Source organism: Trachurus japonicus, chromosome 7, assembly GCF_045865225.1.
Source record: "Trachurus japonicus isolate A0001 chromosome 7, Traja_1.0".
Taxonomy (NCBI): domain Eukaryota; kingdom Metazoa; phylum Chordata; class Actinopteri; order Carangiformes; family Carangidae; genus Trachurus; species Trachurus japonicus.
This window is the reverse complement of record NC_140913.1, coordinates 17,855,285-17,866,704: the sequence shown is the minus strand read 5'-3', so window position 1 is coordinate 17,866,704 and position 11,420 is coordinate 17,855,285. Positions and strand designations below refer to the sequence as shown.

The 11,420-nt window shown below is 42.3% G+C and overlaps 1 protein-coding gene across 50 annotated transcripts in view; it reads left to right on the top strand.

The window, feature by feature from the left end:
- The first annotated feature begins 601 nt into the window (after window positions 1–601).
- Window positions 602–11,420, top strand: part of kif1b (kinesin family member 1B) — a 57,751-nt gene continuing 46,932 nt past the window's right edge. For all 50 annotated transcript variants that reach the window (XM_085781741.1, XM_085781735.1, XM_085781734.1 and 47 more), the window contains exons 1-2: window positions 602–885; window positions 2,104–2,257. In XM_085781741.1, coding sequence (XP_085637867.1) covers window positions 2,152–2,257 — 106 coding nt within the window. In that variant the 5' untranslated portion in view covers window positions 602–885; window positions 2,104–2,151. The remainder of the gene's footprint in view (window positions 886–2,103; window positions 2,258–11,420) is intronic.

Genomic DNA, 11,420 nt, shown 5'->3' with positions numbered 1-11,420 from the left:
AGGGTGTATAATAAAGGTAAACCTGAGTGGTTTACCTCGGAAAAAACAGATTAATCCCCTTAGTCATGGTTAAAATGTGAGCAACATTTGTTCAACCCTATGACAACAAGCCCAAGTACAAATGAACAAAATGCACTCTGATGAGGATTCAATGAATAGGCCTACCATTCAAAAATACATTTTATATATCTGCAAGTAAAATGGATACTTTCTGTGGATAAATGTAGAATACGGTTGTAAACGTACTGTAGCGTTTTTATAAAAAAGCCCAGAAATGTGACCCGCCGCTCCATTTGTCGCTAGGCGGCGCTCTTTGCGGTGACCCTGGGTGTTGCGGTGACAGCGGTGCGGGGAGCGGTGGGTAGAAATCCTGCAGTGTGGCGTCACGGTCGTAAAAAAAAAAAAAAAGGAGAGAGAGAGAGAGAAAGACCCCGCCCACTCCCCCCTCTCGTTCCGACACCGAAGGCTGCCATTGGCTCTGCGATGCATTAGTCATCGGCATGTCGTCGCTGATTGGCCCGTAGCGCCGCCAGTCAGCGTGACCGAGAAGGAGTTGACGTAATCTCTTCGGTAAATCAAGGCAATCTATCAATTCTTCCCTTCGCTTGTGTGCAGATAGACGTCCTCCCTTTTTTATCTCCACGGGAAAAAATAAACTCGTCAGAAATTCACCGGTTGCAATCTCAGCTCCATCCGGCGGGAGGATACCGCTATAATGGGTGTTTTTCGCGAGGGTGGACTTTCTAACAGTTTTCGTGCTCGCAGTTTCTGATTAAAAAAAAAAACAAAACAAGAAGACAGTCTTGACGCCCGCCGCTTAGCTAACGTTTAGTTTATCGCCACTGTCCTGTGGTGCTGGTGTTGTCCCGCTGCGAGGCTTCAAACGTGAGTACAAATGTTAAATGTTGTTGTTGTTGAATTCATTTCCTTATTTATATCGTCAATGCTACACGAGGTTGTTATTACAGATTCATTCTGAGAGCAGCTGTCTTATTAGCTCACTGTTAAGTGTGGTTGTACGATTGGACCGCTACTCGGTGATGGCTCCGTTAACAGTTTTATTAAATATTCTTTGACTGCACCATATTATAATTAAACTGTATTATATTAGTAGTTTAGCAGTGGTTGGACAGTTAAATCCGCTAAAACACCGGAGGTTAGTTAGTTCCGTCTCGTAACGTGAGGCAGTGAAGCCACAGCCATCAAACGTCTCATAGCTTAACATTAGCTTGTTGTGAAAAATACAGCAGGTAGGTACGGTATGAAACATTGCACCCATTTAGCAATTAGTGGTAAATTCCTCACAGCCTCCCATTCAGGTTACACCGGGAACAATGTGTCGAGCCTAGTGCTGCGAAAAATAAGCAGCATGCAACTCCTCCCTTGCACTGGTCCTCCACAACATACAGCAGCGGAGGATTAGCCTACTTCCTACAGTAAAATCGGGGAATTTAATTTTTCTTTTTCTAAAAACGAGATTTTAAGCTCTTTGTTTGCACAGAGTGAACCCGGTTGGACAGACAGGCCCAGCTCACTGCCCCACTGTAAAAGCCCCACACCAAATAGGGTAGATAGAATTTCATGGGCGTATGCTAAAGCAAGTATGGCTGACTGCAAGGACATGGAAAAACATGAGATATTTGGCCTATGTAGTCACGGGGGCGCGGAAGGTATAGCTCATATAGACTGTAAACATTTTGCAAAGTTATGTTATTATTAAAAGAAAATTAAACTCTTTATGCAGCTCAATTACTGCGTGTGATATTGATGTATTCATTTCTATGTGCGTATTTCAGACAGACTGTGTTTTTTTGTATTTTTTTATTTAATGCATCATTTTGCAGCCTCCATTTGATTGTTTAATCTTTGATCGGCTGCTGTTTACAAAATATTACAGCGCTTCAGTAGAATAGGTCGGCCATATTTGTTGTAGGCTGATTTACTTATAACAGGGAGGCTGTTGATTGTCATTGTGTTTGATTTACGTTTTGTCGGAATTACATTCAGGCAGTGTGCATAGAACAAATGTAGTCTGCAGCATTTATTCAATACCACTTTTTTCTGCAAAGTAGATGCAAGCATCTCTTTTTCTGTTTCCTCTAGGAGGGATATACAAGGAATCTTACTGGGAGAGAGTCCTAAACCACAAACATGTCTGGGGCGTCTGTAAAAGTCGCCGTTCGAGTTCGGCCCTTCAACTCCAGGGAGACAAGCAAGGATTCAAAATGTATAATTCAGATGCAAGGCAACACTACAAGTAAGTAGACCACTGGCATGCAGACAACACTTTCTCAAATTTATCCTGGCCCCTCTGCTGAGGGAGGTTCAGTGTACCACACATGCACCCGCGTGGTCTTCCTTCAGGGGTCTAAGCAGAGAACAGTAGAATGAGCAAACTGAATGGTGGACGGTTGGAGACAAACAGCTCAAAAGAGAATAAAAGGCTTACAGAGTGAAATTCCTCCTCCTCTGGAGGGGCCTGCATGCCTGAGGAGCCTGTGTGTGAGAAACGCTGAGTTGGTTCATACTGGGAGACCCGGGGGTCGCTACAAAGCTTGGCCTGCAAACACCCCCAATTCATCAAGACTTTATCACAGTGTTGGTGTTTTAGAATGGGTATGGGTGTTGACTGTTATCGCTTAGTGTACACAAACAGTTTGTGAAGAGCTTATCAAGGGATGTAGAATATCATGACCAGAAGTTAATCATTTACAGAATGCACTGCTCTTTAGTTTGCCGCAGTTTCACAAAAAACAAAAACCTTAAGTGATTGGATTACATTGACAAAGGCCCACTGACATTACTGTAAATAAAAATGAACAAAATTTCAGATGATGCCATGTCATCAGATTTATATAACCCCTGACAACTGATTATTGTTTAATGAGATTTAGTTGGGTTTCTGTGTGAAGATATGGCAGCGAAATACAAATACAAAAAAATATATAAATGAAATATTTACTTTATGTTTAGATACTGGAATCTGATGTGCACTAGCAAAGTGTGCGGAAAAATGTAATAATCTAATAATCATGCGAGTATAGCTTTCCATAAATCTGATGTAAATCTGGGATGGTAGGTCTGCTGCGGTGCTTTTATTGTGGAATCTATGAAAGCATAGACAACAGCAGAGAAGGAGGAGAAAACCTGAATGTGGTTTGTAGTCTTGTGATTCAACCTGCTTACTTGTGACTGTGAGTCATCAGGTACTGTTAAGTGCTAGCTGCCGCTTTATTCATGCCTGTGCTGCATGTCTAATTTCAGCCGGCAGATGAACACTCTCCAGGACATATTAGCATGGAAACATTTTAACGACCCAGTAACATTACAGCATGTGATGGCAGAAACCTGTTCTTCCAACAGTCTCTCCTATTTGCTTGAACTTGTCTGTCAGTCTTATCGGGCTTGTTTGACTAAGCCTATATGAATCTTCCATAAGATCAAGTGTCCCTTCCAGTTATGGCTCACTTGCCCTTTATCTCTCATACTCTCCCAAAGAGAAGCTTTGTGTCAAATCCCCAGTACTTTCACTCCATATCCGCGGGTTTTCATTATACCAATGTCACTCGGAGGTGCTGGAGGGTGACTCGTGGTTTGTAGAAGAACTGCAGTGGAATATGCAGTGTTTTTGGGGGGTTAGTGAGTGAGTGTGTGAGCAAGGGAGAGGAGGAGGCTGCAGTACTGCCTACTCTACCTCCTATCACATGGGCAGATTGCAGAGCAGAAAGGGAAGCTGGCAGGCGGCCATACTCTCTCCCTTCATCAGGACTTCATTGCAGATGGTATGCTGAGAATGCTGTCTTATTAGGATGCTGAGAGGTTGAAACGTACTAGGTAGTGGTTAAAACGTGCACAGGTCAATACAGGACAGACAGCTGAGGTTTCTTCTCACATGCACTGTTCAAATCTGACATTTTTATTACTGTGTTCACTGGATTTCCTCACACCTTCTGTCAGTCTATCAAAGTCATTTTATATTTTTTAGTCTAAACATTTACAAACTTTGTTTGGGAGACCAAGTGGTAGGTTGCACTAAGTCTTAATAGATGGTCACAATACTATATTACTTATTATTCTTTATTATTTTGTATTTCAATTTTATAACTTTTCTTAAATATGCATATGCATTTTTTTAACCATTAGATTTTGAAGGTGGTTATGCACTTCTTACATTGGACAATGCGATTGTGTCCCAAGTGATTAAACAAACTGCTGGTGTTACATTTGGTCATTATCCATGTTGCATTCACGACTGTCAGAATAGTCATGAGTTGTGACTGATAAGACCTAACTAGGCTCCAATGCTCACGTTTGGGAAACTAAAATGGCTCCAGCTGCATTTCCCATAGTCTCAGTTTTAGTGGGTTGAAAACTCTGCATTAGTGTGCACCTTAGGTGGAAACCTGGCAAAAACTAAAACATATTGGTGTAGACGTAGCCCCGGGCTAGGCTCAGATTTTGCACTTGTATCATCCATATCTCCAGGTTTCAGTCATCTCTAGCAATGAATTCCCGCTGTTAAAAATTTTCAACACAAAAAAGTAAAACAAGAATCCAGAAACTTCTCAACCGCTACTGCAGAACAATCACAATCAACACAACACAGTGTGCGCTAAACATGTTGATGTATATTCAGAGATCTGTAGTGACGGCTAACATTTAACTGGGACTGAAAGCTGTCCAGCCGTAATGGGCTGTTTTATGGAAATGCTTGGTCAGCTTGTAGGTGTTTGGCAGATGTGTGGATGAAGCCGTGGCACTCCCCTTATTGTTGCAACCCGCTCAAGGGCGTATGTGTCCGTCTGTATGCATGTGTCAACAACACAGAGCAAGAGAGAGCTTGGGGGCAAGGGCAGGATATGCTGTCTCCCATTCTCTGTCTCTCCTTTTCACCATGCATGGAGGGTTGTCAAGGATAGGGCGCAAGCAGAGGGGCAGCAAATTGATTATCCAGTGTGCAGGAAATGTGTCCAAGGCCTCTGCAGAAACAAGCAAAGGCCTCTTTCAGTGAAAGCTCTTAAACAAATCAGAGCTAATGTAATTATAAAGGGGTATGCGATGGGCTGTTGCATTAGTTGGTGTTGGTGCTCCAAATGTTGAATAACTCGAGAACACCCAAAGTCTGCCTTCATTAGAGCCCTGATGTGTTCACAACATTGGATCTCCAGTTATGTAACCCGTGTGCTATGTTCCCCACTCAGCCAGTGAGCAGCCACTCATGTATGTGCGGCCAAAAGATGGTTGGTAGATCTCACACCGTGCACAGAGAGAAGCATGTCCTCTGTTATGTTAGGGCATTACGCTGACTTTGGTGGAACAAACCTTCCCACAGATAGATAATTTCCCACATGATTAATTTTTTACGTTAGAGAGATGTCCAGTGTAAGGAAGAGCATTCGTTAGGGCTAAACCAAGTGACAAATTGCCAGAACAAACAGAAGGTCACCACATCAATCAAACTTTCACCTTTCAGATACAATTCTGCTGAGTCTCCTCTTAGTACAGATTAAGTGGACGGTGACTTTACAAAAAAAACCCGCAGGGAGGAATTAGCTGAGCTCTAATGTCAGTTACAGATAAGAGTAGGGGAGACGTGTGTTGGGGAAGTGGGGACGAAAAGATGAGGGACATGGGTTTGGGATGAGGGATGGTCACATCCTACCGCTGAACCCAGTGCAGACAGGGCTGATTGACCTGATTAGGACCACTAATCCGCTGGCTTGCCTAGGTCGCCACGCCCTGCTGCCATAATCTCTGTGACCCTTGTAGGTGTACGCATCGCCACATACAACCGCTGAGGGTGTCACATTCCTCATCGCCTCATGCTGAGATTGTTTTGAAGCGGCACACATTTTGCCCACTCGCACTACTTACCGAGCAGACTCCCACATTCCAGGCTGACCTCCTAATGAAGAGGAAGGACAGGCAGATGTCTATGTCTGTTAACAGCTCGTGCTGTGTCATGGGACTTAAAGGCCAGAGGCACAAATGCATGTTGTGCAGCTCAGACGGTTTTCAATACACCTACCTGTAAAAGCTTAAGATGCACACGAAAAGTTACTAATATTCTCAAGTCATTTGCAATGTTTTTTTTTAACAGAAAGTTTGAATTATTTTGGTGTATTAAATAATCATTAAACAAAAAAAACTCTCATAATAACCAGGAAGAGGCAATGTGTATCATGTGAGCCGGGTGTGAGGGAGTGTATCTCATGCACCGATCATGTCATATCTCTATATGAGGTCTTCTTGTGTGCTGCTGGGTCGTCAACAACAAGCAACAACAAGTGGTTCAGTTCTCTGCTGCAGCAAAACATCTTGAAAGAATGAAAACTTCTTAGCCTTTTTCAATCATGTGCTCTAGTTTCCTGTGGCTCATAATGTTCTGCTTTTTTCTTTCTGCCCTCACCTGCTTAAGCTTTTGTCTCAGTGCAAGATGCTGTGTGATGTTGAAAGTGAATAGTAGACAGTTGTTGCGTTACGGAGCGTGATGGATTCAAATAGTCTGAACAGATGTTGACCCATTTGCTACAATATTAAAGAAAAATTCTGCTTTCTTTTAATTAGATTATTGAAATCTCCTATTGAATTAGACAGGAACAAAACCTGCATTTAGATATACTGAAGTGAACTTTTGTTTGTGCAATAAGCATGGTGGCCCTTCCTGTTAGCACTTAATCCTTTTTCATTAATGAGTGTTTTGAAATGAATGAAAGAAACCACAACATGGCATTGCGCAACAGGGATGGGCGAATGGCTGGAATGTACTAGAAGTGGTCAGAGGTCAGGGGGGGAAAGTAATAAATGCCTTCTCTGACTAAATTGAGGTTTCAGCTTTGTAGCAGATCAAGTCACTCATGGTTTTCACTCTCATCAGCACTTACTCAATTTTGCCTTTCTATTTGTTCCAGGGTGTGACTGCGGTTAAAGTCAGTCCAAATGTTTGGTTTAATTCTGTGTCAATAACTTAAGCGATGACTTGTTAAACTATACTTTTCTGGGTTAGAACATTGTTTGAAACTTAAAGTCTATAGAAACTGGGTTTTTGACACTTTCACACATTTGATAAAAGTTCATATAGTGATAATGTCACCATCAGGTTGCATAACAGGTGAATTTATTGGCAGCATCAGACGGCCTGAGGATTAGCTGCACATATCTGCTGTTATCAGTGATTTAAAGCAAAACATGAGTGACTGGTGAGATTCAGTTTGCCACATATATAGGCTCTTACAGTACATAGCATAGTGATGAGTGTGTGCAGTCAGTGTTCACTACTCACCTTATGTAATTGCACCCCCCCCCATACATTAGCTTTGTTAATTTTTGTTCACCTCAGTTGTTTTGGCTCACTCTTTGTTCCAGCCTGTGATGGGGCTGAGTGGAAACTGTTTGAGCCTTTTGCAGAAAATATGGGATATTAAAGGAGAGGACGGGATCGGAGCTGACTGGAGAGGGGGAGGGGGCATGCAAACGCAGGCACAGCAGCAGAGACAGTGAAAGTCGCGCACGAGCGCTGTTCACGTGTAGGACAGCGTGAGGTGGCATCACCAGGCATCACATACACTCACTCACTGGACTAGGGATGATGGGATTTCAGCCATAATGTTGGAGGCTGATAAATGCAGTATATCCATGCAGTCAAGCTTAAAGAAAAGGAAAAGCTGTAACATGCATCTGTCAATTGATTGTCATTTTCTCAGTTTGCACCTCCACGGCAAAATGATGGCATTATTTTCCTAAATCATAAAGAAACACCCATTTTTGTTGATTTTGAATGTCGTTTTACTTGTTTCACAAATTTGCCAGAGGTAGAATACAGCAAATGAGTTATTGGTAATATGATTCAAGGCTCATTCTTAAAATAAAATATCTTATTCAGGTAAATTTCTTTTGCATCATAGATCCCTGCAGAAGATATTGATGCTCTTAGGGAGCTGTTCCTAGATGGCTCTGCTTCGATTGTCTGCAGACCAAACAAATCCATTAATGTCCGTAATATAACCAGAGATAAAAGGCCAGCCTTCCCTCCCTCCCTCCCTCCCTCCCTTGCATAACAAGATGCAACAACACAATTGCTAAATTAGTCTGGTGAAATGCAGTTCAGGGCAAATACCCAAATGTGTCCAAGCTTTACAGCTGTGCCCACACAGATGACAAGTTTATAGAGAGATGAAGCGTAGCCTACATGGTCACTGTCTGATTTTGTGCATCGACGGTCGAGTGTGTCTCTGTGCCCACGCACCCTTGTTTGTGTGTCTGCAAACAGGGTAATAATAAGGAAATGTTAACCAATGTTGTTGAAGTAAACTCAATTAAGAAGTGTTGTTCATGTGGCATGTATTGCAGTTTTGGCAATTACTCACTTAAATCTGCCTCTCCAAGTGAGGTTATCCTCATCTGGGCCTGTGTGGCTGAATATAGATCTGTGTACTAATGAATTTACAATAGAACTTAATGCTCTAACCCCTTTTATTGTCAGTACATTACACACCATCCACGCACACAAGTGGAATTTTCGCTTGTGTCTTTAAATCTGTTTATGGTGTCCACATCCATCACCTTTCATCTCTTACTTGATGATAAAAGCAGGGACTAAAAAGCAGATCGTGCTGTGTTTGGTTTCAAAGGTACGGCACTCCCGGCTTACCTACTCTTTGGTGCATTGCCTGAGCTGGGTGAAATGGCTGTACTTTCCCACATTCAAGAGAATGAATGTGTTTCAGGTTGTTTTGGGTTGGGTTTTTTTTTTGTGCCCTCACCAACACAGCTCTCTTTCCAGACTGTATTGTTTGGTTTCCTCTCACAGTCTGAGGGCTGAATTCAGAGGCAAACTGGAGAGCTTTGCAGTCCAGGCACGGGTAACTTGGTGGTAGGCATGATGCTCACTTTGTATTATTCATGAGTAAGAAGTGAAGGGGGGGTGGCAGTGTATTATTTTTGAAACCTTAATTAATAAAACGGCTAAGCTGTCTCTTGATCTGGTCGGTGACTAGAGTCCTCTGCCTCTCCAAAATGGCGTTGTCTCATGCTGCTGTTTGATTACTGTGCTGCAAACTGAGATTAAACACTTAAATGCACACACACACACACACGATGCACACAATTTCATATGTCATTTCTGTCCTCCACAGAGAAAACACTGGATAAAACAGTCATCTGACATTAGCTTGAGGCATCAGTCATTGCTTATTGCTAATGTTTTCTGGCTCTGTCAAACAAGCGACGCGGCTTGTTGTAGTCTCTTTTTTATTGTGAGTTTTCCACAGTTTCATGTAGCAGAGTTGAGTTCATGATGTCACAATGCTTACATAAAGCAGGGAAGCATTTAAAATGAGACTTCAGTCTCTGAGCAGAGGCTAGTTGGGGAAATCCAGGTCACTGCTCTGTAAAATGGGCGCCTTTTGTGAGCAGTGAATGTAAGGGGCTCTGTATTTCCCTTGTCTACACTGTTGTCAGCACTCAGCCATTCTGCCCGGATCATGATCATGATCATGATGATAAGTATGCTGTTTTGAAACAAATCTCAGACAGTGTTTCATTTTAATACAAGGTTTATTACAAAATAAACAGCTTTGAAATAAGTGATTCATATTGTAATGAAAATTCAGTATTATGGTGACCCACTTTGTGAAGCTTTCTAGATGAAACTGTAACTTTTTATTAGACTGATATTGATACATTTGTGAATATAATCAAAAGGCTGTTACCAGTAATGTTAATAACTAAACTGAGCAGTGGAGAATGTTGGAATACAAAATGTTTAGACATCTCCAAGATGTAAATTGTGGAGGAAACACCTGATGTTTGATCATTTTCAGTTTTTGTTATAAAGCCAGCCACACGCAGGCCCACTTCCCCAAAGTTCATTGTGAAAAGGTTGACATAGGCAAGTTCCTGAATACATTCAATGCTATTTTTAACTGGAAAACACAAGACTCTTGGTGGAAATGGTGGAGGTATTACTATAGTTTTCCAGGACACAGGATGTGTTGGGACAGACCTGTGACCTTAGAGGCAGCACCTGCAAAGAGCAGAATATCCTCCTTGGACCTGGTCCACCAGAGACACATTGCCTCTTTAAGCAGTGTGGACACAGCTAGAAACGGGATCATGAGGATCCTCACATGAGAATCATTTTGTTATTGTTAGCATCGGGGTGCAAACTAAAAATATGTTCATGTTTGACAGATTGGTGTATTCAGAATTTAGTGAGACACACAGGACTTACACTTGCATGCAGTTGGCTTGTAATTTAGGTACTTGTTTTCGTCTTAGCTGGAGGGATGGTCATTGTTAATTTACCTGGTACTTCAATGGTATACTTGTTGTAGTTTTTGTTATTTGCTCTGGCCGTTTCAGATTGAGATTATTCAGATTTCACGTTTCACATTTTCGGTTTCTCTTCATAACCCCATGATCGATCGCTGGGTGTTATGTAGTTCACTGCATGTGTGGGGAACAGACTGCCAGCATACAAAACACACCTGGGTCAGTAACGGATGATTGGTGGAAAACTGTATTCTGCCTGTACGCGACGGACTTTGATTTGATGCTCTAGGGAGTCACTCATGATTCGGTCCGAAAAAACACTTCACCACACTTTTAAACAATTAGTTCTCTCCACTGCGTTGCTCCACCGCGCACACAGTATAGGATCAGAAAGGGTGAAAGACAGGTGACCTTCTGCATTGCGAACAGTGAAAATGCATCATGTCATGCTTAGAAGGGAAGTTGATGATATAAATGAAAGAACTTTTACGGATCATTAACAAAGAAGAAGCCACTTTTCTTAATTTTTCAAGTACTGAGAGCAGAACTGTCAACATCAGAGTTTGTGGATACCAGATTTCAGTACCCACCCCTACTCAGCTCTGAGTTCATACCAGTCCTATGTGCCTTGTGGGTTTAACCCCCCATGTCATCACCTGAGAGACTGTCTGATATCCCTCTCTCTTTGTTGTACTTTTGTGTTTGTTCAGCTTCTGAATGGAGTCCTGCTGGCTTAGCGTGTTTTCGTTGTCTGGTGGTTTCTAGAAGCCTCTCGTTAGCCTCTGCTGTAATGGACTTAGTCAGTCTGTGTTAGCTGTTAATATCAAAAGGCACTTGCAGTTCAAGTTGGCTATCAATGTCTGTGGGCCGGGAGCAATGTATGGTTTGGCTATGAGTTTGGCGGAAAGGTTGGGCAGCTGAAATCTGTCCATTCCTTCCTGTCACTGACAGTCTGTCGGCATGTGAAGCACTAGCCGCCATCTGCTGCTGTATAAATAGACAGTAGTCAGAGCTGGAACAGCTGGCACATAGGCCGGGACTGCACCCTTTCCCACTGCTTTCTAGCTAGACAGGCAATGATACCCACACTCTTTTTAGTGGATGACTTTTACTTTTTCATAAAGTTGGTAAAAAGTTAACAACTTCAT